The sequence below is a fragment of the Fundulus heteroclitus genome, chromosome 9 (assembly GCF_011125445.2).
Source record: "Fundulus heteroclitus isolate FHET01 chromosome 9, MU-UCD_Fhet_4.1, whole genome shotgun sequence".
Lineage (NCBI taxonomy): Eukaryota > Metazoa > Chordata > Actinopteri > Cyprinodontiformes > Fundulidae > Fundulus > Fundulus heteroclitus.
In genome coordinates, this window is record NC_046369.1 from 31,945,995 (window position 1) to 31,970,961 (window position 24,967).

General features: G+C 44.7%; 1 protein-coding gene across 1 annotated transcript in view; it reads right to left on the minus strand.

Annotated features, from left to right (window-relative positions):
* sh3rf1 (SH3 domain containing ring finger 1) overlaps positions 1-24,967 on the minus strand; it is a 46,753-nt gene that overhangs the window by 3,787 nt on the left and 17,999 nt on the right. The window contains exons 3-11 of the mRNA XM_012861181.3: positions 16,399-16,674; positions 15,746-15,841; positions 12,708-13,013; positions 8,627-8,737; positions 5,644-5,771; positions 3,882-4,052; positions 3,201-3,481; positions 2,841-3,127; positions 30-382 (exon numbers count right to left, since the gene is read on the minus strand). Of these exons, the coding sequence (XP_012716635.1) occupies positions 30-382; positions 2,841-3,127; positions 3,201-3,481; positions 3,882-4,052; positions 5,644-5,771; positions 8,627-8,737; positions 12,708-13,013; positions 15,746-15,841; positions 16,399-16,674 (2,009 nt within the window). The remainder of the gene's footprint in view (positions 1-29; positions 383-2,840; positions 3,128-3,200; positions 3,482-3,881; positions 4,053-5,643; positions 5,772-8,626; positions 8,738-12,707; positions 13,014-15,745; positions 15,842-16,398; positions 16,675-24,967) is intronic.

The following is a 24,967-nucleotide window of genomic DNA, read 5'->3' on the forward strand; positions in this document are numbered from 1 at the left end:
ACAATGAAAGCGCCGCTTCACTTGCGCACCTCTCACATATGATGGGACGCGCGTCGTGTTGCTGGGATGAAAGAGAGGAGCAGGGCTGCCGGGGAGGCGGAGCGATGGGAGCGCATCCGTCCAGAGGACCGCTCCTCCGGTGTGAGGACTCTGGGACTGAGGAGGAGGAGGAGGATGACGAAGCAGAGGCAACTACACCAGCAGGTTCAGGCTCGAGGCAGCTGCCTGAGCTGGAGGGAGGGGAGGTGTCGGGACCCACGGCGCCGTGCAGCACCTCTCCAGCTGCAGCCTGCTCTGCTTCAAGGGTAGGAGAGGAGGGGGGTGAAGGACGAGACTTCTTCTTGTTGGAGGACAGCAGCTTCAGGAGACTTTTCTTTTCTCTCTGCAATAACAGCACACCAGTCAGATATGGTAGAGAAACAGCAGATATTCATTTACATTGAGAAAACTGTTTTCAGGTCCATCAAGCGGTTCCATTCATCTAAAGAAAATGTTTCATCATCTGCAAGCAATAGTCGTGGAAATAGTTGGGTACAAAAGTGGTGTCGATTCATATCAACTTCGGGGGGTTTATCACGCAGATAAAGGACAGAACTGACCTGAAGGCAACCACAGCAGAGTGTTGGTCTTTTTCTCCCTTCAAGCTTTCAACCTCAGTCGTCATGCAACACAATGTCCTGCATTCTACTACTGTTCCCTGAGAGGAACGAGGTACGACACAGTTTTTATGAGTCGCCCGTGGCCGTCCTGGCAGAACACGTCTTTAATCAAGCCTTTAGGCAAAGAAAGCAGGAACGGCCCCGTTCAACAGCCTCTCTTCACTGAGCCCAACAACAGTACCTGGGCCTGATCAGACACTGGCTGCACCAGAGAACGACGCAGAGGACCCAGGAAAACCAGCCTCCTCTGTTCCTCAGGAACAAAGGTAGAGGATAGAAACTATGGAGGTCATCGCGACCCTTTGGCACAGGTGAGAGCTAGAAGGTGCATGAAACAAAGTTCACATCAGCAGACTTTATGAGCGCCAATGGAGGACCTACGAGATTCAGCACTAGAGTCAGTTTTATTTGCTGATCTAAACATTCACACACCCCTCCACCAAGGGGTTGGCTCCTGGTGTCACCTTCATTAAAGCTCACATTGCAAGGAAAGATTGCCAGTAAACCTTGATAGTGGAAAAGGGAAGACTTATTAAAATACTCCTGTAGAAAATTAACATTTCGACAAGAAATCCATCAATCCTTAGCCCAAACGCACACCACCTAAAGCCTCTAGTGGATGTGGCTCCAGCACACACACAGTATATATATATATATATATTAGGGCTGGGCAAGTTAACGCGTTAATTTCGCGTTAATTCATTAGACTATTAACGGCGATATTTATTTTATCGCGCATTAACGCATGTTGCTCACATCATGCTTTCAGTCAGTGTCAGTCAGCACGCGCGCTGACTGCAGCGCGCTGTCACGGCAGCACTCTCCCCCTCCCCTCTCGTAGATGGCTCAGCGGCGCCAGCCAATCAGCACGCAGGCTCAGCCTGGCCCGCGCACTCAGCTCTCACACAAACTTAATACACAAACAGCTGAGAGAGAACGCAGCAGCGAAAAAACATGAACAGAGGAAGTAGCACCGTTCGGCTTTATTTTAATACCGTAAATGAAATCAAGCTGTATGTTTTGTAAAAAGCCGGTTCATTTAAGTGGAAACACAACAAATTTATCTAAGCACGTGAAAAAACATGAAAACGTCGAGCCCCAGAAACGGAGAGAGGAGACGAAACTTCTCTCACTGCCCCGACAGACCCACAGACTGACGTCTCTGACTGAGGCGTTTCAGTCCTCCAGGGAACATCCAGGTAGATCAGTGGATGGATGGATGGATGGATGGATGGATGGATGGATGGATGGATGGATGGATGGATGGATGTTACTGGAGCCCACACATAACATGTAATTAAGACCTTGAAAGAACCTAGTACATATATTAAAAAGTGTTATTTAAGATAAGATAACATTAGCTAATCCTTTTTTTATCCCACGACGGGGAAATTTATAGGATTAAAGCAACAGGCAGGTGCACACAACACAGACAAAATTACATAAGGATTGAAATATATAAGAGGTGGATTAGCGAAAAAACACTGAACATAACATTATTATTATTATTATTATTATTATTATTATTATTATTAAATTGTAATAATAAAATAAAAACCACAAAACCCAAAAGGTCAACAGTTTCATGATACATCAAGCTTAGGGACTGGCTAATATACAGCAGGTCAAAAAAGGCCATATTTTGGCTGCAGTGCTTGTTCTCTTATGAAGAAAAGATCAACTAGTGCACTAAATTCAATAGATGGGTTGAAAATATCCAGTATAAAATAAGTGCTACAAATGTTACAACACTTTTGTTCATATGGCAGCAGAACATTAAAATAAAAGTGCTCTTTACACTACTTTTGAATTCATTCTTTCATTCTTGGAGTTTGTAAATACAATGCGATTAATCGCGATTAATCGCGATTAATCAGGGCGATTAATCGCGATTAAATATTTTAATCGTTGCCCAGCCCTAATATATATATATATATATATATATATATATATATATATATAAAAAACCAAATATTTAGCAGTAGTTCAGAAGAATGTTGCTTTTTTGACCATGTTATACACTTCCTTTAAAAATCTGTGGGTAAATACCATGAAAACTAATAAACAAGGTTAATTTCGTTCAGGGACATTTTTTTTTAACCAGCCCTTTTGTTTCGTTAAATGCTGAATATTTAGTTTGATTTGTGCTCACAAAATGTTCACGGTTTAGAAATGTCCAACCTTGACATCCTTGTCCGTCCTGCAGGCCAGGGCTGCGTTAGACGAAGGATTGGAGCCAGCGTTGCTCCCAGCAGGCACGGGTCTCAGAGCGTCGCCCTCCAGAGACGCGGCGCTGACGTTGGGCGGGGTCAGAGACGCGGCGGCGCAGCCCATCGCCACTCCTGCCCGGCTGCAGCCCTGAGCAGAGTTGCTGGAGGACTGGGGGCAAATGGCGCCGTGTGGGAGATAAGTCACAGACTGGATGGGGGTGACCGCGGCTGTGGGTCTGTCCTGACTGTGACAGGCGGCTGCAAACACCACACAAACCGTATGAGACGGGAATTTTCCTTCACGCCTTTAAGCTGCAGCTGTGCGGTTTACCTGTTCTGACAGCGTTGCGCGCCTGATTTACGGTCATCTGGGAGCTGACGTGCAGGGGAACTTTTGGCTGCTGGCCTGTGGCTGTCTGAGCCGACGTTACGGCTGCAGGCTGGGAGCAGGCAGACACAACCGTGGAGCACGCAGGGAGGGGCTTGTTGAAGTCGGGCCCTGGAACAACAGCTCCAAGGGAGGCAGAGGAAGGACTGACGATGGTGACTCCTCTGCCAGCCTGAGTGCAAAGACTCATGGGTACTTTGGGTTGGTTGCTGCCAGACGCCGTTCTGAGGGAGAACATAAAATGAGGAAAACTGGGAGATTTGCTTCTAGAAAGGCAATTTTCAAGCCCTAATTACACAATTTGTATTTAAAACCTAATTGAGATGAAATTTTGCAGAAAGCAGATCAAAGGTTATACATTTTAAACTCAAGGAAATAAATGAGTTACTCATTTCTAAAGAGGAATTTGCAAACCATTCAGCAGCTCATTTTTATGGGAATCTTTTAAAATGGGCTGTGCCTACGGTTCAGTAACTTCCAATGCTGTTTTCATTCGGTCACATTAAACACTGAGGTGCAACTTTATCAGCATAATTCAAAAATAAAGCATCGGACAAATAAGCCAATAGGAGGAAATATCAGCTGTGAAACTTATACGTGAGCGTGCAGCAAGCAGTGACTAACCTGCTGACGGGGCTCATGTAGTTTCCAGGGAAGACTCCGATCTTTCCTGTGTGCATGGAGGTGCCCTTGAACCAGCCGTCCTGACAGCGCTCCAGCACCAAAAACATCTCTCCCTTCCTCAGCTCCAGCTCGTCCTCCTTACGGGGCGTGTATGGGAACATGGCCACATAGCTGGATCAAAACGATAAACACACAACACAGCTTTCAAAACAGCGCCGGTGATAATCCCCCGTCCTTCAGCAATAAGAGCAAAAAGGTTGTGTGTGTGTGTGTGTGTGTGTGTCTGGTTCCCTGGCAGCCCAGCTGGACATCTGTCTGCACCTGGGCCGAGACGTGGCTCTCCGACCCAGAGAGGGAAACGACGGCCTGCAGGGCGTCCCTCTTAGGGCTGAACGATTTTGGAAAATAATCTAACTGCGATTTTTTTTCTTAATATTGCGATTTAATGCAATTTTTTCCCCAGTTTAATTTAGCACGTCATAAACATATACAAACAATAAATCAATTTGTTTCCTCGCCATGCGGATTAGGTGCTAAAAGACCCACAGCATCTAAACTCGGTGCAGAAATGATTGTGTTCTGCCTACAATATATTTCAACCAAAATTGCAATTTTGACTTTTCTCCGCATTAACCACAAGCAACAAGAATGGCCTCTAAATAAAGATGTTTGTAAACAAGGACTATTTTAAATATGAACTTTTAATGTTTCTATTGATCAGAGTATTATTCAAGAGAACAGCTTTTAATTGATCAATCCTTGTTCAACATAAAGTGCAACCAACAAACAAGTCTATGTTTTAAACTGATTGACCTGTACTTAATGCTGTGTATGATTATATAAACTCTAAAACAAGTAATAAAATTAGAATATCTCACTGCTGCAACTCTCTTCCCTTCCATGTGGAGGCAAACCCACTTTAAACATTTTACCGACACCTAAAGGACGCGTCTGAGTCACTAATTGATACATAGCCAAAAATTGCTGACCTCTGCAATTTGGAAAATGCATTTTTTAAAATCGCGATTATATTGAAAATGCGATTAATTGTTCAGCCCTAGTCCCTCTGCAGCCGCATGAGAAAGAGCTTTGCAGGGTTCCCGGTTTGAATTCAGCTCACATTTTGTCTTTCATTTCATTCATTTCTATCAGGATTTTATGTGACGGACCAACATCGTGGAGGGAAGTGGAAGTAAAAAGTTACATGGTTTTCAATTATTTCGTTTTACACAAATAGAAAGCTGATTAATCCACTTTGTTTTGGTCAATTAGCTAAAATCCCCAAAAGATACACTGAGACTTGTTGTGGTATGACAAACTGTGACGAGCTAAAGACGCATAAATACTTTTAAAAGGTGTCAGCTGGGATATTTTCAGCCAGGAGGGAGGGGTCCATGGATGCACCGGGAGATCCAGATGACCCCAGCAGAGCAGGCATGAGAGGATCAAGTACTTATCAGGTGTGTGGGTTGACTTGGGAGAGTAATGAGGGTAAAGGTGAGGGGGTTAAAAGTCAGGGGTGAGAGAAAGGATCTCCCTGAGGGACCCTAGAAACCTTCATCGGCAGGTTTTGACCTTTTCGCCAGCGCATAAGCTCCGTCCGCAGGCCCACACCGACAGCTGAGAGGAGGGTGGTCGCAGATTCCCCCTCCGTCAACCAGGAACTTCAGACTCTGGACCGTGGCGGCACAAGCCGGCCGGCACGATGTGCGGCATCATTGAGATTTTTTTAATTCTGCCCAGCAAAGATTTTAAAACTCACACTGTAGGTCTTTGTCTCCCGCTTTGGTCGCTTATACTGGGGGAGGGTCTCTGTCCGGCGGCGAGGGAATACGCCGCTCCGTTAACTGGGGACTGAGGAGGAGGAGGCGGGGGCGGCGGCAGGGCATCCTGTCACAGAAGAAAAGCCGTATATTAGTGCTTCAACAGGACCGGGGTTCAATTACAATTTCCCAACAATCGGTCGCATATCTCCTCTCGTTATGACGCAGACACAGGAACAACAAGGAGTAAGACGAGCCTCGGTAACAAAGTTGCATAAGCAGGGAAACCAGTTTGTTTATTAGCAACACTGAGAGAAAGAGAAGGAAAGCTAATCTGTAATTTGGGTTATTCCCCCGGGGTTGCCCACGCTAAGGGGAGCATGGTCTGCTAGACACACACTCTTACCCCCCCTGACTTTCCCTCAGAAAGGAGAATCTCCCCTCCTGCTTGTTTGTTTGCTGCTAGGAGACCACATGGCGAGATCCTCAATCCACTGCAGTGTTTAATTGGGACCATATGAAATGAAAAACATGTCTGTGAGCGCACTTTAGAGCAGCCGCCAGCACCGACCACAAGTGGATTCATTTTGACTCACTGGCTTTTTTTTGAAGATCTTAGGCAGGAAAAAAAAGACAAGTAACGCAGCAAGTGTTACGACTTTGAACAGCAGTCAAACACTAAAATCCCCCCAAATTGAATCTTTTTTAAAAAAAGAAATTCTTTTACACACCTTGAAAGCCCCAAATTAAGCTCTTAGTGTACGAAAATGACGCTTTTCTACTCAGAAGCTCCCTATGCTCAACACTGGCAGCAGTGAGCAGTGGAGTAATAGCTTCCATGACATGCTGGGGGAGGAGAGTGGCACTCAGACAGCCCTGCGGTGTGTGTGTGTGTGTGTGTGTGTGTGTGTGTGTGTGTGTGTGTGTGCAGGCCCACGTATATACACATATATGCCAGCGCCGATGTGTTCTACGGTTCGCTGCCGACGCTTGAGCTGAGATAATTAGGTTGCCTGCAGGCTAGAGAAATCCTGTGTACTAAAACATCATGTAGGTTTCCCAAGTGAAGCGGAGAGGCTCAACCTTTTGTGTACACATTCCTGCTCACTCAATAACTCCACATACCAGAGCGTACGCACAGAAAGACGGCGAGTTTCAGAGCGCTGCAGGAAACTTTAAACTCTTAAGACTTTATGGACTTTCAATAAAAAAAGAAATCTGTAGGAAACAGGAAGATCTCTAAAGACGTTTTGGTGGACACTTTTCTGTCTATAAACCTCTACAGTGCCTTATAAAAAACATTCATGCCCGTTAACCTTTAAAAGAGCATTAAGAACGTTTAAAGGTTAAATGTTATTTCTCATACATGCCCTTACAATTGACCCACGTGTCAGTTTATGAGAGAGGGATTTGGGTCGTATTCTCTGGACACTTGTCAGGTGACACTTGTCACCTGGCTACTTTGTTGAGTCTCCGCTGTTATGCACTAGCGAGAGGACGCGGGCTGACTTCAACATCAGATGACGTCACGCCTCTAAATAAAAGACCTGTGCAGTCGCTGATGATTTTCCTCTCCTCCAATGCACAGCACTTATGTAATTTCAACGTGTCGCCACAGGGGGGCAAACATCTGCAAAAACTCTGGAACTTGCACTATGCTCCTTTAACTTTTTGTTACATTCAAACCAGAAAGTGGTGCAGAATTGTGAAGTGGAAAGAAAAACGCATGATTCTCAACTTTAATAACATTTTGGAAAGTATTTTGTGCACCTGTATCTTTTCCCCTCAGTCAACTTTGTTGAACCACATTTGGCTGCAGTTACAGCTACAAGTCCTTAGGGGAACGTCGCCATCTACAGACTGACATTTCTGCCCATTTTTCTTTTTAAATCACATCAAGCTCCACCAAACTAGATGCAGAGTGAACAGTGAGGCTTTCTGCAGATTCTTAATTGGACTAAGGTCTGGACAACCTAACAATCTCCACCCTCTACGCACAGCTGCACCCCTCTCTGTTTTCACATAATGGTATGACCCTCATGTGATTGGCTGCATGGTGACCAATCAAAATGAGTCCTGGGAAGAGAGGAAACGGTGGCGGCCGAGCAGCGAGTAGAAGCGCTAATCTTCGGCAGCCAGAAGCTCAGCCAATACCAGGCAGTGTCTATACCCCTTTAAATCTTTAGGCGTCATTCTCTGCGCTGCTTTTTGCCCCTTGCTTTCTGTCTCCATAGCGGATAATCACACTTGGCATCCATCTATTAGCAGACTGGCCTATCATTAGTGTTGAATCATTCAATGAATCGTGACAGCCCTACATGCGTGTTTAAGCCTGTTTTGGTGGAAAGGTAAACCTCCACCCCAGTCTCCAGTCCTTTGCACTCAGCTTTTCCTCCCCCTGTATTTAGCCCCATCCACATTAAGGTGGTCTCAGAGCAACCTAACTGGCTCTGACCAAGAACAGCATTCCCACAGCCTAATGCTGCCACCGCCACTTTTTATGGTGTTAATGGTGGGTTTGGGGACGATGTGCCGGGGTGATTTTATGTCACAAATAGCTTTTTACACGCAAGCCACAAAGGTCCATTCTCCCTCCATCTGACTCAAGCATCTCTTTCCAGAAGTTTGATGGCTCCCCTTCTGTCACTCCTCCGTAAAGGTCCCCTAAATCTTGGTAGGTTGGACCATCACTGAACAGTTGGATTTACACCAAAATCAATTATAAACATCCGACTTACTAATGAGATGGTTTCTGAGGGGAATCGGTTGCACAGGATTTTATTTAGGGGCATCATATTACATATGGATTTAAATAGCAAGATTTCTTTTTTGTAAATAAACCTGGAATCATGCACTCCTTTATCAGTTGTTTGTTTGTCACATAAAATCCCAATAAAACTTGTGGTTGCAATATGACAAAGCTGAAGCCACATGAACAGATTTAGCTTGCCAGTGTTAACCTGACAGAGGACCCCCGCTTACCAAAGCGATGGACGTGTAGCTCGTCTCTGAAGGAAATGTGAAGACCGTTGCTGTGGTAACCGGGCTGCTGGGGGGCGGGGTCACAATTAGTCCCGTTGTGCAAATATGTACCTGTCAAGCAAAGAGAAATGTTGATTTAATACACACTCCACTCATCCATTAAGAACCCCAATACCCTCCAGTGAACACATTATTGGAACCAATTATGTGATTAATTAGACCTCCAATACGATTACACACTGACCATTAAGTTGGTCTCATTACTGGCAGAATTATAGAGTGGGCCAGGGTTTCATTAAAAGAAAAAGAAAAGCCCTCTACTGTCACATTGTGTAAATGACCCACTGAGCAACACAGAACACATGTGGCTTTGTGTCCAGGCCATGCCCACGATGTCAGACACATGCTTTGATTGGCCGTAGAGAGTCAGGTGATCGCACACGAGGGCATTTCATTGGGCACGTTATTAGCCGGGTGCTTCCCCAGTCAGTCATCCACCCGAGTCACTGTGGTGTCCTGGTAACAAGGCAACACTGTTGGGACACAATATGGCCCTGTAGCCCAGTGACTCTCCACGCATGGCTGATCCAGACAGCCCCGCCTCCTAAAGGTGAGCCTCTGTGAGCAGGGGGGGACCAAAATGCAACAGTGTGCTCACAAGGAACACAGCCAAGGAACGGAGCAGCCCTTTAAATTTAATTTTGTTTTAGATTACAGAGAGCTTCTCGTCGTCACAGCAGACCTGAGCAAAACGAGGCTAATTTCCATCCAGACTACACAGACCTCTGGGCATCTTTGGCTCAGGTTTGTTATTTTTTTTTGGCAGATTTTGATGGAAACAAGACAAGTGCATGAGAAGGGAGAGAGACTAAAGAGGCAGGGCATGCAGAGGCAGAAAAGCCTCTGAGCTGTGACAGTCATCTGCCTAAAAGTCAGTGAAAGAACCTATTTGTCGCTCTACAAGTAGGTTCTTTCAAAGCTTTAATGGCTGCAAGCGGCATACAAACGAATTTAGAAATGAAACTTGCAGTCGCTTTTCCGGGCCTGTGCGGATATATGATCATCTTTGAGAGCTGACCTGCTGATTCAGAGGTGGGGAATCCGGCTTCAGGAAAGTAAAAACCCTGCCAGGTGATTTTAGTCCCTGTCCATGCTGTGGAGCCTGAGATGCAAATGGTTGGAACTAATCTCTGGACCGCCTTTTCACTTTCTGAACCGGGATTCCTTAGCCTCGTGAGACCATCCTGATCTCGCGAGCTTTCAAGGTTTCACTCGCAGATCAGTCTGGATACTTTCCGTTGAAGAAAATTTGGAGCCGTTCACCAAACGAACGTCCAATCAGCGTTGGCTGTGAGGCGGGTTGAGGTGTGACGCAACGAGGAGCGACAGTTCAGTCTAAAGAACATGGCGGCTTCAGCCGATGAAACTAGCGTTAGCGTGGCTATCGAGCAAGTTTTATCGGAATTACAGAGTATTTCTTTGCTGAGCTAACGAGCCTTTACCTGCAGCAGCAAGAGTAGCTTGGCTTGTGGTTGTGAAGCATGTTGACGAGTACGTCATATGCTTCGTTGATCTGATTGGTTTATTTGGCCCGTCTATCACCAACATAGGCCAATCAGCTAACCAGTATTTTCGCCCCTTCCCAAAATAACTTCAACGGAAGGTTTCCAGATGGATATGCGGAGCAAATCTATCTGGCGGAGTCAGGTTAGGGATTCCTCACTTATGCGGAAAATCTTGATTTTTATTAAATATATTTTAAAAGTCATTTGAAAACAAATGTGCCGTGTAAGTGTTAAACCAAAAAGCAGCAAAATATGTTGACGAACCTTTATCTGATTTTTATTAAACTCAAAAATGAGTTCATCAAAGCTAATTGACACAAACAAGTTTGAAGGTTTCAGGCACTAAGATAGAAAAAAGATAAAAAAAATTGTTTTTGACCTGCTGATAACTGAAGGGATAACTGGCTGATTGATCAGTGCATCTCTACACAAAGAACAATGTGATCAGAAAAAGATGATCAGGATGGGCTTTGCTGTAGACAAGAGTTTGTCTCACAGAGAAGCAAAAACAACCTCAGGGACAGCAGGGACAACATTAGTGAGTTAGTGGGAAAAGAAACAACCTTTATGTCTGCTGAAACACCATCAAACCGGAGGCTTATTCACTGCAGCCTCTCAGTACCTTCATTCTCAGCTGCTTGTACAGTTTAAAGCTTAAACAGGGTGCTGTTTATCTGAACGTCTGTTCTTCTGTCCTTCCAGCATTGAATCAAGACTCAACTTCCAGCACGCAGGAACCACAGAGCAGGCAGCTGTGAGCTGCTTTCATGTCAGGATTGGAAACCTTGAGGGCTAAGCTGGAGTCGTTTCTGTGGATGAGTCAAGTCGCACATCAATGATTTAACGCAATAACAGTTTGTTTGGTGTGAAGGGAGAAAAGGGATGTCCATCTAATTGCTAACAGGAGGACAGTGGTGCTTTGGAAAAAAAAAGGTTGGGAAACCAAGAAGAGCTAAAGCAGGAGTCCAGCATAAAGGTCTGTGTGTGGGATCCCGTATGGCCGTGTTGTTGGAGTTTACTGAACTGGTTCTGAGAATCGGTCTAAACTACAGGAGGGGATCAAAAAAGTTACAAGAGCCTCTGGGTGTGTTTTGCATTGGAGCTCCGTTTCTGTAAGAGGTCTGAGGGTTAAACTCCAGATGAACCCCAAAACCTTACGGTCTCTGATGCTTCCTAGGAGATGGAGCGCAACAAGAAACACTGTCCAGGAATGGAGAGAAAATGCCATCAATAATGCAAAGTATAATTAGCTTTCCGATCAAATCTAGAAAGAAATAAAAACTAAATCCTACAAAGTAATAAATGGTTTGTTCCACCGGGACATAAAGTCCAACAAAATAATGACAAATAACTTATCCAAAGCACCAAGCGCAGCCATTAACTCCAACTTCTAATTAAAATGAGTTTATAGACTAGCTTTTTAGTTGTTTGAATAAATTAATCATTTTCTTCTAGAGCCACAAATCTATAACACATTTTGTTATAGATTTGGCATTCACAGCAGTCCATAAAAATGTTAAAGACAAAGAATGTTAAAGTGCAATATATAGATATTAATGACTGACTACAGCATGATAAAACACCTAAAAAAAACAAAACTCACCATACAGACGTGTGTCTGACTTGCAGAACAGCCAAAGTGTCCGTTTATTGTTCGCTACATTAAAGCACAGCCATATTTTTTTCACTTTGGTGATAAAAACTGCTAGTGAAGAAGCTGCTTATATATGAGAGTATTATTGGTTGCAGTACCTCTCAGTTGTTGAACCTTAGTACTTCATGTATTTTGCATGAAATCGGGAGGTTTCAGGTAAAAATGGTCTTGATGGATTGCTCTGCTTGTTTTGTCAGCCGTATAAGAAATGCTTTAACAGGTGACTGAACAACTGGTTGAAATAACTCCTTTAGCTTGCCATCAAGGAGGGATGCTGGATCCCAAACGTCGGCCAGGTGAGAACTGGCTTGGAAAAAGCTGATTAAAGGGTGGCGCCATAACTGAGTGGGGGGGTCAGGTCTCCCCAGTCTTTGAAAGTGCACACATGGCCCCCAATAAATCATTAGAGGAAGCTGGATAGTTAAACTATCTAAAAATAAAAAGGATAATAAAAGAAATCACCTCTCATCTTCGTAAAAAACAAGGATGTTGTGTCTGAAAACTTAAAAGTTAAATAAAAATGTCATATTGTTGACTAAAAGTATTGAGCTCCCCGGATTATTACAGTGGAAATCATCGACTGTGATTACTAGCCACAGCAGTGCTAAAAACTACAAACAGCACCAAACCTAGGCGTCGACTCCCTGACTGAGCAGACTGAAGTCAGATGTGCTGACTTTACTCTGAGAGGCTGCAAGAGGCCGGGGGCCTCAGGATTCAGAGGAGAGGGGCCCACCCTCACCAAATATGCACCTCAGCATGCAACAAACCGTACACGCGGGAAGCCTACTTCCACACAGCTAATGAAGTGCAACGTCCAGGAAACAGCCTGTTCTCTGCATCTCCCGCTTGACAATCATACCTGTGAAGGTGCGCTGCAGGAAAGCCCCCCGCTGATCTCTCCGATGCGGGCAGCGGCGGTGGGGTTGCTGGAGCTGATGAGGACCGGCCCGCTAATCTCCATGGAGTGGCGCTGGGGGGGCGGAGCGAGCATGGGTTTGTGGGACATGGTAAGAGAAGTGAAGGAATGTCGCTTCTTAGTGTTCTTCTTCTCCCCCGGGCGCTGGGCACCATTGCTCTGGGGTCCCAGGGAGGCCCCTTCACTGGAGTCTCCACTGGAATCGGATGGCTTGTCCAACTCTATAAGCTGGCGAGCTGCAGAGTTAAACTACGAGAGAGAAAGAGAGGCAGGGAGAAAGCAAAGGGAGAATCATTAACAGGGAATGGTTCTGAAATGTACCTCTACATAGCAGCTGGTTGGCCTACGTCTTCACAGGGTCTTAAATCTGGACCTATTGCAGTGTTTTTATACGTTAAATAGAAGAGATGGGGTCTTGTTCTAAAGGGTTCAGCTGCTTACAGCTCCTCATCAACATGAGCTTTTATTCTCTGATTTCAGATTTTTGCTAACACGACTAAAGCAGCTGCTAAAGATGCAGCTGGTGGTCGGCAACGTACAGCCCACCGGATAATCTAGCTTCTGTAAAACTAAGGAATAAAACAAAACCAATAGCCTTAATATTATACTTTCACCTTTATTACCAGCAACGGCTAAAATCACTGTTGCCATTACGCAGTCAAACTTTTGTCAACCTGCTGCAAGTGCGCTATTTTAAGAGATATAAAATACGATTAGACAAACGGAGATAGTTTGAAAACACCAAGTAGAAACAGACTGTAAAACTGACTGGTAAGCAGAGTTGGAAGATTTCCCGCTTGATCATCACTGACTGTCCCATCAAAGATTTAAAAGCTCATCTTTTTTTAGGTTATCTTTTTAGTCTGATTGGGCGGTTGCTGTGCTAGCTGTGTTAATGGCTAAAAACAAAACAAACTCAGATCTTTTTCATGTAGCACACCTAAGCACTACCAGGCTGTATTGTCTGTAATGAAGTTCAGTCAGGCTGCCAGGGAGCAAGAGAGAGCGAGTCTTTGGCAGACAGCAGGAAGGCTCAGTGTAATGCTGAAATGTTGTTCTGTCTCATCCTGCCCAGTTTTCAATCTCTCTGTTGTGGGACATGTCGGATGTGCAAATGTTGGCAGCCTTTTGGAAAGCTTGGAGTTAAAGACCTACATTCTCAAGGGAGTAAAGATAGATGAATGCTTTAGCAATGCTGTCCACTCTAACCATGCTAATCTTGAAATTTATTTTTAAAATGGAATTTTCATAATTATTTTGTCTTTGTTTTAAAACATAAGGAAAAACCTGTTTTAGAGCAACTCTGCTTCAACAAGGCTGTTCTCATCTTTTCATATTTTAGCCCTTGAAGAAAAGTCAGTTGTCCAAACTTGGCACCAGCAGGTCAAAGCTGTACAAAAACTGTAAATCTGCAAGAATAAATCATTTTTGCTGCATCTTTAATAACCAAATATTGAGGCCCTACAGCTTCTTTTAGCATAATAGTGCGTGAATGTCTACTTCATCACCTCATTAACAGAGCCGGCGCTGCTTATACTTCCACGCTTTATTAAAGTTGCTCCAAGCAGGAGCAACTTTATTTTCAGGAACCTCGTTGGCCTCAGTCAGCTGGTAAACTGCAGGATTCGAGCCTCTTCGGGCAACGTAATGTGTGAGCGACTGACGAAGGTAAGAATCAAAGCAGCAGTCTCGGTTAATCACAGGGAGGCTTTAACTTGCCATCATCTCTTCTCCCAAGCAGCTCTTTTTACTTCAAGTGCTTCGCTGCGATCCAGTGAAAAGGCTGTGTGGGTTAATCACTGAAATGTCAGGACATTAAGATCAACATCCAGGAGTAAAATACCAGAGGAGTTTCCTTCCCTCTACTGCAGATCTACTCGACACCAACTTCACATCGCTACACGTCAACAAGCCACTGACAGCTGAAGTCCTGAAAGCCAGGAAAACACAACAACCTAAATATTCAGTCTTTACACTTAAATGGCTTATTGTTTAAAAATACTAAATATATAATATGAAACATTCTTACTTCTATGTCTCATGGTATGAACCAATGTTAAATAAAAAAATTAAAATAACGCATTTGAAAACTGTCCTCTACAATTGGGCATTATTTTTAACCAGGGGTGGGAAAAAGTAGCTGATAAACTATTCCTGGGCTAAAATAACTTCCAGCATATTCTGCTCTGCTTGGGCTTAGTTCTCCTGACTACGTAGACAAGATGGCTGAAGGCCAGTTCACCCCATCTCGGTCCGAATGACGGGATTGGTCCTGCCCTCACCCTCCTCTGTACCTCAGGTTCTGGGGGGTATCGTCTTATCTACTGGTTGTCACACATGTTAATCATTCTGATACGCTCACGTAAGCCAGAGTGTGTGCATTCTCCTTGTTAGTTTCTGCTTGCTGGCTGTGCACTTCTAGTGTTATGTAGCCCGTTAGCTTAGCGGTTAGCTTTGGGGTTAGCCGTTCATTGTAGCTCTGCTGCTGCACCGTAGGCTTTTAACACGGCTGAGAGTCGCAAGAAGTGAACCACGTTCATGTTTATGAGAAGAAGAAAGGAATAAGACCAGAGTGGATTTGGGATATTCTTTCACACGATCACCCTGAAGAGCGGAAGAGCAAGGTAAGACGGTCTTGCGCATCCACAGTTATTCAATAAGGGACTTGGGCATTTCTTACTTACATTTCTGGAAAAATTGGCGACTTTAGCTCTAAGTACAAGGTAACAAAATGTCATAGGCATGAAGTGAATTGATGCAGAGCTAGACAAGGCTCGACACTGAATGTTTCTAAGCCAAAAAAGGAAAAGATGCTTAAATAGCAAATACTTATGTATGTAAATGACCTTTGGAGGGTTTAAAAAAACAACAACTCTAAAGCACAATTAAATTAGACGCTGACTAAACGACCCTGAAAGTATCCTGACCGCAGACATCCGGCGCTGATCATGACCAGGATCAGGATCAGGTTACTCCCTTACCTCCACGTACGAGATGGGGAAAATTCCAATTTTATCTCCCAGCATTCCCTCGGCCCAGTTTTCATCAACTCTGCGGATCACGGTCAGGATGTCATCCTAGAATAACACAACAGAGAGAGCAAAGCGAGAGGGAACATGTAAATTAGGCTTAGTATCTAACTCAGAACGCTGCTCAACCTTAGGGAATAAACTTTTGAGCAGAAATAATGAGGAGGAGAACGTTTCTGGGTTTTGTCACACAAAACATACTGTGGGACTAAAAAACAGCGTGTCAGATGAGCCCCTTGCAGAGCTTGTGTCTGGTTGAGCTCATGTGGCGTAGAAACTGATGACAGAATCCAAAACAACCAACTTGTGACCCAACAGCTGGATAAACAACGCGGCTTAATCACTGTAGTTAAGGGACGCCTCGCTCTATGTGCCGCTCATTCTCTCCAGCCTAATTACAGCTGCTCATCAAGAGTCCCGGCTCAAAATCCAAGCCGCTGCTGCGGGTGTTTCATCTAAAAAAAACTGACACTCCAATACACACACACACACACACGACTGCAGAAAATGAATGCTTACAAGACAGAAGCGTCAGTGTAATGAGAGGTATTTTTGTTTTACTGCGCCGGCTATGTGGCAGGGGAGAGGTGGCTGCAGCGTCTCACCTTAGAGAAGGGCAGGCAGTCCTTGTCGGCCTCTTTGTCTTTGAGCTCAAAGTCGTAGAGCGCCTTGCACTGAGGCGGCGGCTGCGGCAGAGGCTTGATGACCTGGACAAAGTTAGTGGGGAAGAAGCCGTGGACTCCGCCCATCTCCCCGTGGTACCAGTTCTCGTCCACTTGCCGGCGCAGGATGATGATGTCACCCTTGCTGAATTTGAGGTCTCCCGGTTCCTTGCCGTCGTAGTTGTACAGCGCCTTGGCACAAGGAAGCTGAGGCACTCCCTGAAACGGGAAAGCCATTCAGTAATGTCACAAGTCAGTCTCCATTCAGCGGCGCAACAACATCATTTCTTTTAAAACAAACGCCATGCTCAGGTTTCTATGTCTCACTCTTTAGTTCAGATGTTACATAGTAAAGATGCACCGCGGTCAGCTATTGTCGGCATCTGTGAAGGGCTCAAAAGGAGGCTGTGTTTTCTACTTCATGGAGACATGTCTGCAGTTTATTCAGGCTGCGAGAGAGCGAGCGAGAGCAAGACTTAACAGATAACTGGAAGACTGAATGGGGAACGAAGATGCTCCGTTTTGCCCTGTTGAGCTTTTAGCCTGTGTCTGCCTGTCATGGAACATGCAGCCTGATGGAAATCTCAGAGTTAAGTTTATATACCGATACTTTCCTGAGCATACAAATAGGGATTAATGTTGCTAAGGTGCAAAACTTTTCTAAATATTAGTAAAACCTGTTTTCCAGCAAACACTTTCTCACATTCCACATGACATTGAGGTCTATAAAAAACATTTCAAATGTTTCTCTTATTTCTCTTTATTATAGAGCTCTTAAACAGAAGTTGGAATTGGCTAAAATTGGTCTGGGCAGCTCAAAGCTTTAAAACAACCAGCGATTGGAAAGAGGCCACTAAATCTTGGTCAGCAGCAAATTACAATTTTGTGTTTATTCTATCGACTGGTTTAAAAACATTTTAATATAAATTATTCTAAATGGTTCCTTTTAAAAAAAAAAGAAGCTGCTTATTTAATTTTTATTGGTTATTGTTCAGCAATTAACGTTGACATTTGTTTCAAAACTATATGAGCAACAGGCCGTCTCCAGATTGACAAAAATAGTGATCAGTGAAAATAAAATGCAGCCCTTATTTATGTACTTACAGTTTAAAAGCCAGTTCTCAGAATGTCAACCATGATGAGATTGAAGTGGAAATAAAAACCTATTTCTATTAATCCTTTTAATTAAAAGGCAACAATGGGGGCCGTGTTATTTCCATGCTACTTACGAAATGAAATTTATTAGCGATATGCATTATTCATGAGTTTGTCTGGTTTAAATCCCACTCATTTACATGTCAACATCTTTACAATTAAACGTGTGAAGCACAGGCAGCCAGCACACAAACACACGAGACGCCCTGAAGGCTGCTGCCACTAATCAGCGCATCGGCGCACAAAACGCAGGGAAACATCTTTGATACAGTATGAGCTCGGCTGAATCTGTAGCTTCTGACTACGGGCTCATAAAGGACCCTGTGCCTTTAATGAGCAGAGGAAGGTTTTGTATCCCAGCCTGGAGTCCTGAAAGGCTCATTGAGCGAATGACAACCCGGGGGAAAGAGGGAACGCTAGCGAGGGAGTAGCAGGATAGCGAAGCATCAATGTTCTCTATTCAGCCAGAGTGTCCATGAGAAAAAGGCTTGGGTCCAAAACAACACCCCCCACGCTGGTGACCCCGCTGCTGTTGGACACAGTTTGCAGTGATCAGAATCTCAAACACCTTTCAGCCGGTCTGATCTGAACTCTGAAGCTGAGAAATGCAACATTGCAGCTGAGAGCAGAACGAGAGGCGAAGCGTACGGCGGCAAAGCCCGGGGGGGACCGGTCAGACACGGAGGGGTTAAAGCGGAGTTTGGAGTCGGCTCGGCAGTCTTGTTAAAGACTAATGAACCGTTTAAAAGGCTCAGAGGAGAATGAAAGTACAGAATGAGCCGTGATGGTGAACCAGGGTGACATTACCCTGCTGCAGAGAATCACACAGTCTGAAGCACAGAGCCAATCACACTCTGACTCCGCTGGTCCGGCCTGTGGAGAAAGCAGAGGAAGATGAGGGGCGGCGCAGCCCCTCCATGGCCGCCTCAGAGCCGGGGCCTCTTTGCTTTTTCAGAGGAGAAAACAGGGCTTTTGAAAGTGGACCGCTCGGCCATTTGGGGTTCAAATGACAGAACGGGCTCAAGTTAAGCAAAATAAATCAAATCCAATTACACGGTAAATATGAAATGCTTGTTCTCGTCAAAGTGCAACAGCGCTAATCACTTGTTTGTACACCGAGGCCAGGGCATAATGAAACCTGTGTCCAAACTCAGCTGGGTTACGCAATCTATTTTTGTACATTGTAATAACGACTGCAGCCAATAATTAATCTACTTACTAAACTTATTTGCAAATTGGGCTAAATATATTCTTAACAACAATGCGCGTTTTAATGACTTCTTAATCAAGCTTTGCACTACACAGATTTATTGGTCCTGTGTTATTGTCAGACGTTTGCTGGCCCTCTCTAAGCTGATTTTAGGTCTCGCTGTCTGGAGTCACAAAAGAGGTGTTGTCAGCAGAGCTAAATTTCCATGTTTCACTTGGCTTAAAGCAGCGAGAGTAACAGGGAGGGGGTGAAAAAAAAAATAAAAAAAAAAATCAGGAGACTGTCTGCAGGGGGCTGTGGATGAACGCGTTACTGAGGAAAAGACGGACTAAAACGGGGGTGGGAAGACGGCTAATATCCGGTGTGCGTCCACAGAGACCGCCTTGTTGTTTCTAGAAGGCGGCTGCGTAGCGACGAGCGCAGATGCAGCACAGAGGGGAAAAACAGTAAAGTGAGCCCATATCACAGGAATGCCCTAAAACATCACAAACACACAAGTGTTTACAGACAGCTCGTGCTTTTATTGCTTTTAGACCTTCTCCGGGGACAGGACGAGACTCGAACGGGCGCGCCCCTCGTGATGAAGCTCCGCTGATTCTACGCTCTAATAAAAACAGGACCAGCTACGGAGGAACTCAGCAGCTCACCTTTTCTTTTTCTTATTATTTCCTCATCATCATCGATGGTTTAAAAGCCAGCAGAGAATCTGCTATTGTAATTATAGGCTCATACGCCATAGAAAGGCTGCCTGCATAAGAATGTTGCTCCTTAACCAGAGTACACAGGCAACTTTAAGTGACTTACAACCTCTTTAAAGATTTATAATACACGATTACCCACAACAGCAATAACCCACTTTGGGCTAAGAAAACAAAAAGGCAACGTACAGGCCACAAGAGGCTTATGTTTCCTTTAAACTAATTCATAAAACCAATTCACAGGCCACAGGGTTATTTCAGCTATGCTGGCAGCAGAACATAAAAACCATGATTGCCATCGTGTCGATCAGGCTCTCTCAACCCTGCATGTGCACGGCAACGCAAGATCGAAGATCAGGTCTGCTAGAACGGGGATCGTTTAAAAAAACATTTCATGGAGAGGTGCATTAATGTCCGCTGACCAGAATCAGATCAGTTCAAGCTTTTCAGCCATGAGCCGGCGGGTTGGAAACCCAAGAATCCCCTTCCTGCTGATTAGTGACCACACCATAACTAAAAGGCTCCCAGGGCCACAGCAAAGCCAGCATCTTTGCTGTGGGGACCGTTACTGAGGAAACGCTCGAAGTCGGCTAGCTTCAGTGTCAGATGTTAAAAACTGCAGTTTTATTACTTTGAGCCTGGACTTTTTTCGGACGTTTTGTGAATCTCAGGGTGGAGGGGTCTATGTTCCCCAGAGAATACAGAGAGGGACACTTGAGGTACGATAGCTGTGCTAATTGCTGATACAGGGTTGGTAAAGCCAGGCTAACTCTACAATAATCTCTTCTTTGCGTTGCAACAGCAAAAACCATTCAACGTGCCTCTGCTCCCAACATAAATAATTAACGAGCGCTGATTGCAGCTCTGGTTCTGAGACATGAAGCAGAACTCTGGGGAAACTATTGCCGTTTGTCACGCCAGTCAAACCAAACTTTAACTGCTTTATAAAACACAACGGCTAATTAAAGAGGGGGGGGAATTAAATGAAAACATTATGGAAGCGAATCTCATATTTCCAAACTTCACTGCTCGTCTAGCTGTTCAATTATTAGGGTGAGAGTGAACGAGCTAAGGAGCGAAGCATAAAGGCGGCGAGGGAGAAAAGTGTGTGGACATCAGCTGGTGTTTTGCAGATAATGCAGTTTGTCCTGTGTGCTAAAGGGATTTTCCTGTTATAATGTTCTCTTCCCCAGCACGGGGCTATAAGTGAATTAACCGTGTGTACTGCTCTACGGGAGCGGGTAAACAGGCATTAAAAGCAGTCAGTGCAAACAGTTTGCACCGACTGCTTTATATATATAAATAAAGTAGTACTCAACAAAAACCCCACAACCGTGCAAAGTGGCCAATGTAAAGTCAACTTCACTTGAGCTGCAGCATATCACTGCGGCTAGGTTGCAGGTTACGTTTGCTCCATCAGCAGTTCATGAGCTCTGTGCAGCCGCCAGCAGACTGGAACCTTGACCCCCGGCGAGCGAGTGTCAGACACGACTCCACTCCCATATGGGCACATCCAGAGTCTCTGCGGGGGGTGGAGAATGAGCCGGGGGGCACTGCTGCCAAAACAGTGTGTGTGTGTGTGTAGTGGCGGGGTAAGTCTGGCTGTTGTGCCCTACAAGCAAATCAAGGCTTGTTAAGACATTCAACGAGAGAGGGAGAGAGGGAGCTGCATTTTTACAACCAGGCAGCAGCTTGTTGTAGGTGTCGCCAACCAGTGCTGCACTGAGAACCCACACATTGGGGGGGAGAAGGGGGGGAAACATCTCACAACGCATTACAGATGTATTAGTTTAATTGATTCCTAATGGGGTTTTTATTGACCACTGCAGGGATGGCTATTTTCCACTACTCCGTTGTACCTTTACTGTTAGTTTATGATGCCAGAACACATAAGGAGAGGCTATCTGCAGCACTGCTACTGTAATCTTGAGAGCCAAACTCACAGCTGCGATTTTAGATGAAATCAGAACACGTTGCCGTAAAAATCGGCACAAATATTCAACATTTCGAACTTTCCCACGTTGAACGACGGCTGAGCCCTTTCTGTAACGGGCCCTCAGAGAGCCGTGCACAGAGCGGTGAACGGGCAGGAAGTTCTACTTTTTACACAAATCAAAACCCCAAAGGTCGATGCGCGTAACGATTCACAAGCTTTTATTTTGGCATCCCTGAGTAACGTTCGGTGTAAACCAGCTGCCTTTGACCGTCACCCATTTGGTAAACAGAGGACAGCTGTATGCACTTTAATCACAGTGTGAATCCAGCTGTTCTGTGAAGGCCTCAGAGGTCTGGTGGAGAACATTAGTGAACAAATGAGGAACACAGAAACCCAGTCAGGGATAAACGGGTGGAGACGTTTATAGCGGCGTTCGGTTACGGGGGAACAGTAGCCAAAGTCTTAAACGTCTCACACAGCGCTGTTCAATTTATCTTAAATAGAGGAAAAAAATCCTTTCTAAATAAACACACAACTGAATCCCACACCTGCATAAAGGATATTAACACTGCCAGGTGTTAACTTGTCTATTGTGCTATACAGGAAAGTTACACTTTTGAAGTGTTTTTTCATTTCTAAATGAGTGCTGAATTGCTTACTACTTATTGGTTTTGCCTTAATTAGAGCAATGTGCAATCTTTCTTTAAAAAAAAAAAAAAATCCTTACTAAATGAACTCTATGGCTTCAAACTCTGTTGCAGTACTGAAAACTGTATTGAGTATTTTTCTTAGTGTCAGTTTTGACTTGGAAAAGTTTAGTATTGCGACAAACAGAGTTAAGGTACCTACACTGCAAAAAGGGAACTAAAAATAAGTGAACTTTTCTTGAAATGTGTGTATTTGTCATTGATTTGAGCAGGAAAACAAGATGATCTGCCATTGGAATGAGTATTTTGACCCCTAAAATAAGATAATTAGATAAACTGCACTTGAAATAAGATGACAGAGATGAGTTGTTCCTATTTTAAGTGCAAAAATCTTATTTCATTGGCTGATAATCTTATTTACCTGCTCAAATCAAGGACAAACACTCTGACTTTTAGAAAATCTTGCTTATTTTTAGTTCAGTTTTTGCAGTGTATAAGTCATGATCTTGTCATATTAGTCATCTCCACGTTATATTAGGAGATGCATTTATGGCCAGGGTGGAAAGAAGAATAGACGTGGAGGAAGGTGCTCTGGTCAGATGAGACCTAAACTGAACCTTTTTTGCCTACATGTAAACGCTACGTGTGGAGGAAAACCAACGCTGCTCATTGTCACATACAGACGATCCACACCTTGAAGCGTGGAAAGATGGAAGGAGCTTAATACAAGTCTTGATAAAAACCCGTTAGAGGCTGCTAAAGAGACTTGAGACTGAGGTGGAGGAGCGGCTTACCTCGGCACGACGGCCCTAAACGTGCACAAAAGGGTCAAAGCCTGCGCGTGTGTCAGAACCGCCTAGTCAAAGTCTGCACTTAAACCCAGCGGAGAATCTGTGTCAACAACTTCAATAGTTGTTTACGGATCCTCTCCGACGCATCCGGCTGAGTCAGAGTTATTTTGCAAAGAGGAAAGGGCAACAATTTCAGTGTCTAGACATGCAAAGCTGGTAGACACCTTGCAGCTGTAGCTACAGTGAAAGCTGCCTCTGCAATGAATTGATCAAGAACGGCTGAACACAAGTGCAAGCCACACCTTTACTATTTCTGTTTGTAGAAAATGAGGAAAGGAGCATGAATATTTTCACAAGGCGTGGTGGAATGTTACTACCAGGTTTCATAACATACAATAAGCATTAATGGAACATTTCTCAAAGAGACGTCTCTTTGTATTCAACAATAGTCCACTCAGAACTGAGATGGTTGGATATAGTGGCGCCTAAAAATATCACAGCTATAGGGAAAAGATCTTCAAGTTGGTAAAAAGTAGGGCATGAGAAACTTTTGGAAACTAATAGAAAGTAAAGCTTTGGATGAGTCCTCGACACGGTGGAACGTAACGACACTGCTTCATCATCTAGAGCTGCTGTCGACTCCTCGGTGGGAGACAAAAGAGAAACCTCCACCTTCAGGTTTCTATGGAAACTCCACGCAGGAGCCATTTCCCCCTATTTTGGGTCTTTTGACAGCGAGGGAAATCTCACAAAAGAAGACTCTTCAAAATCCCGTCTAACTATGGAGCCGTAAGGGTGACCTTAGCGGGTTATCGCATCAGGGGAAAACATTTTATTCTTAGAGGAATCTGTGGGGCTTGCAAAAATTTTAGATCAACTAAAACTCTGTTTCATTGTGTCAAAAAATCAGACTCCAGCCTTTTGTCACACATAAAATGAAACCCTAAGAGACAGAAAACTGAACTTTTTTTGAATGCCTGATTCAGCTTTAGACAGGCGGAGAGCCGAGGAGATTAAACAGATAGAAAAACAACAGCTACGCGTGCAACAGCGGCGGTCCTCGAAAAGCGTTTAGAGAGAATTTACACAACAGATTCCTGGATCGGCTGCAACAAAAATGTTTAGAGTTGGAAAGAAAAGGTGGGAAAACTCCCTTAATCCGAGCGACAGGGTGTCCAAATGTTGTGGGAACGTCTAGTGAAGTTATTTACATTTTGTAAGATGCTGAGGAGGCAACAAATCGTCCAGCCCAACTAAAGCTTTACTGCGTGACAAAACTAGCGGTGATTGTTTGTTTCCCCCTCGCTACATACCAAACGAGGTCCCACACATTAGTCTACGGCCACGAAAACACTCGGAGCAGTCTGGGCGCCAGATGGAGGCTGGGATCGCATGTGAGAAGGAACAGGAAGTTTTCAGAAGGCTTGGAAACTCTCCTCGTGTTGTTCCATGTTGCTCGGTCGGCTAAGGCGTCTGTCAGCTGGGCTCGTATCTATTTACTGGGAGGGGGGTGAGGAGAAAACATGCAGTCTACTCCTCTATATGCAAGCTATAAAACACATCCTGAGAGTACCCACTCTGTGACCCCGGCAATCTGCTGTCTGCTGCCAGCTCTCGGCTCCTCAGCTGTCCCCTGGGGGCGCATGGAAATCTGGATGCTTAGACCAGAATAGGAGGCCCCACCGGCGAAACTGAAAAACCAGGAGCTACATGGACTGACGGTGGAGAGGTTTTATGAAAACATTCGACACATGGACGTGCGATCAGGAGGTTTTTAACGGCACTTTGCTAGCTACGGGAGCACGGTCCGAGGGAGGGTCTTTTTAAGAGGGATGGGGAGGGGATTTACGAGAGAGCGTGTGAAAACACAACACTCAGAGGTGTCACGCATGTGGTTTTCATGAAGCTCTGGTGCGTTTTGGCCATGAGTGTGGGGGGGGGTGTGTGAAAACACAATTAGACAAAACCACTTACACGTGACCTGGCACATTTGTGCGTAACCTGCCTTCTGTACCTGGCTGGCCTTCCAACGAGGGGGTAAAAGCCGGTTCTGGGTGGCCTCGAGAATCACCCGC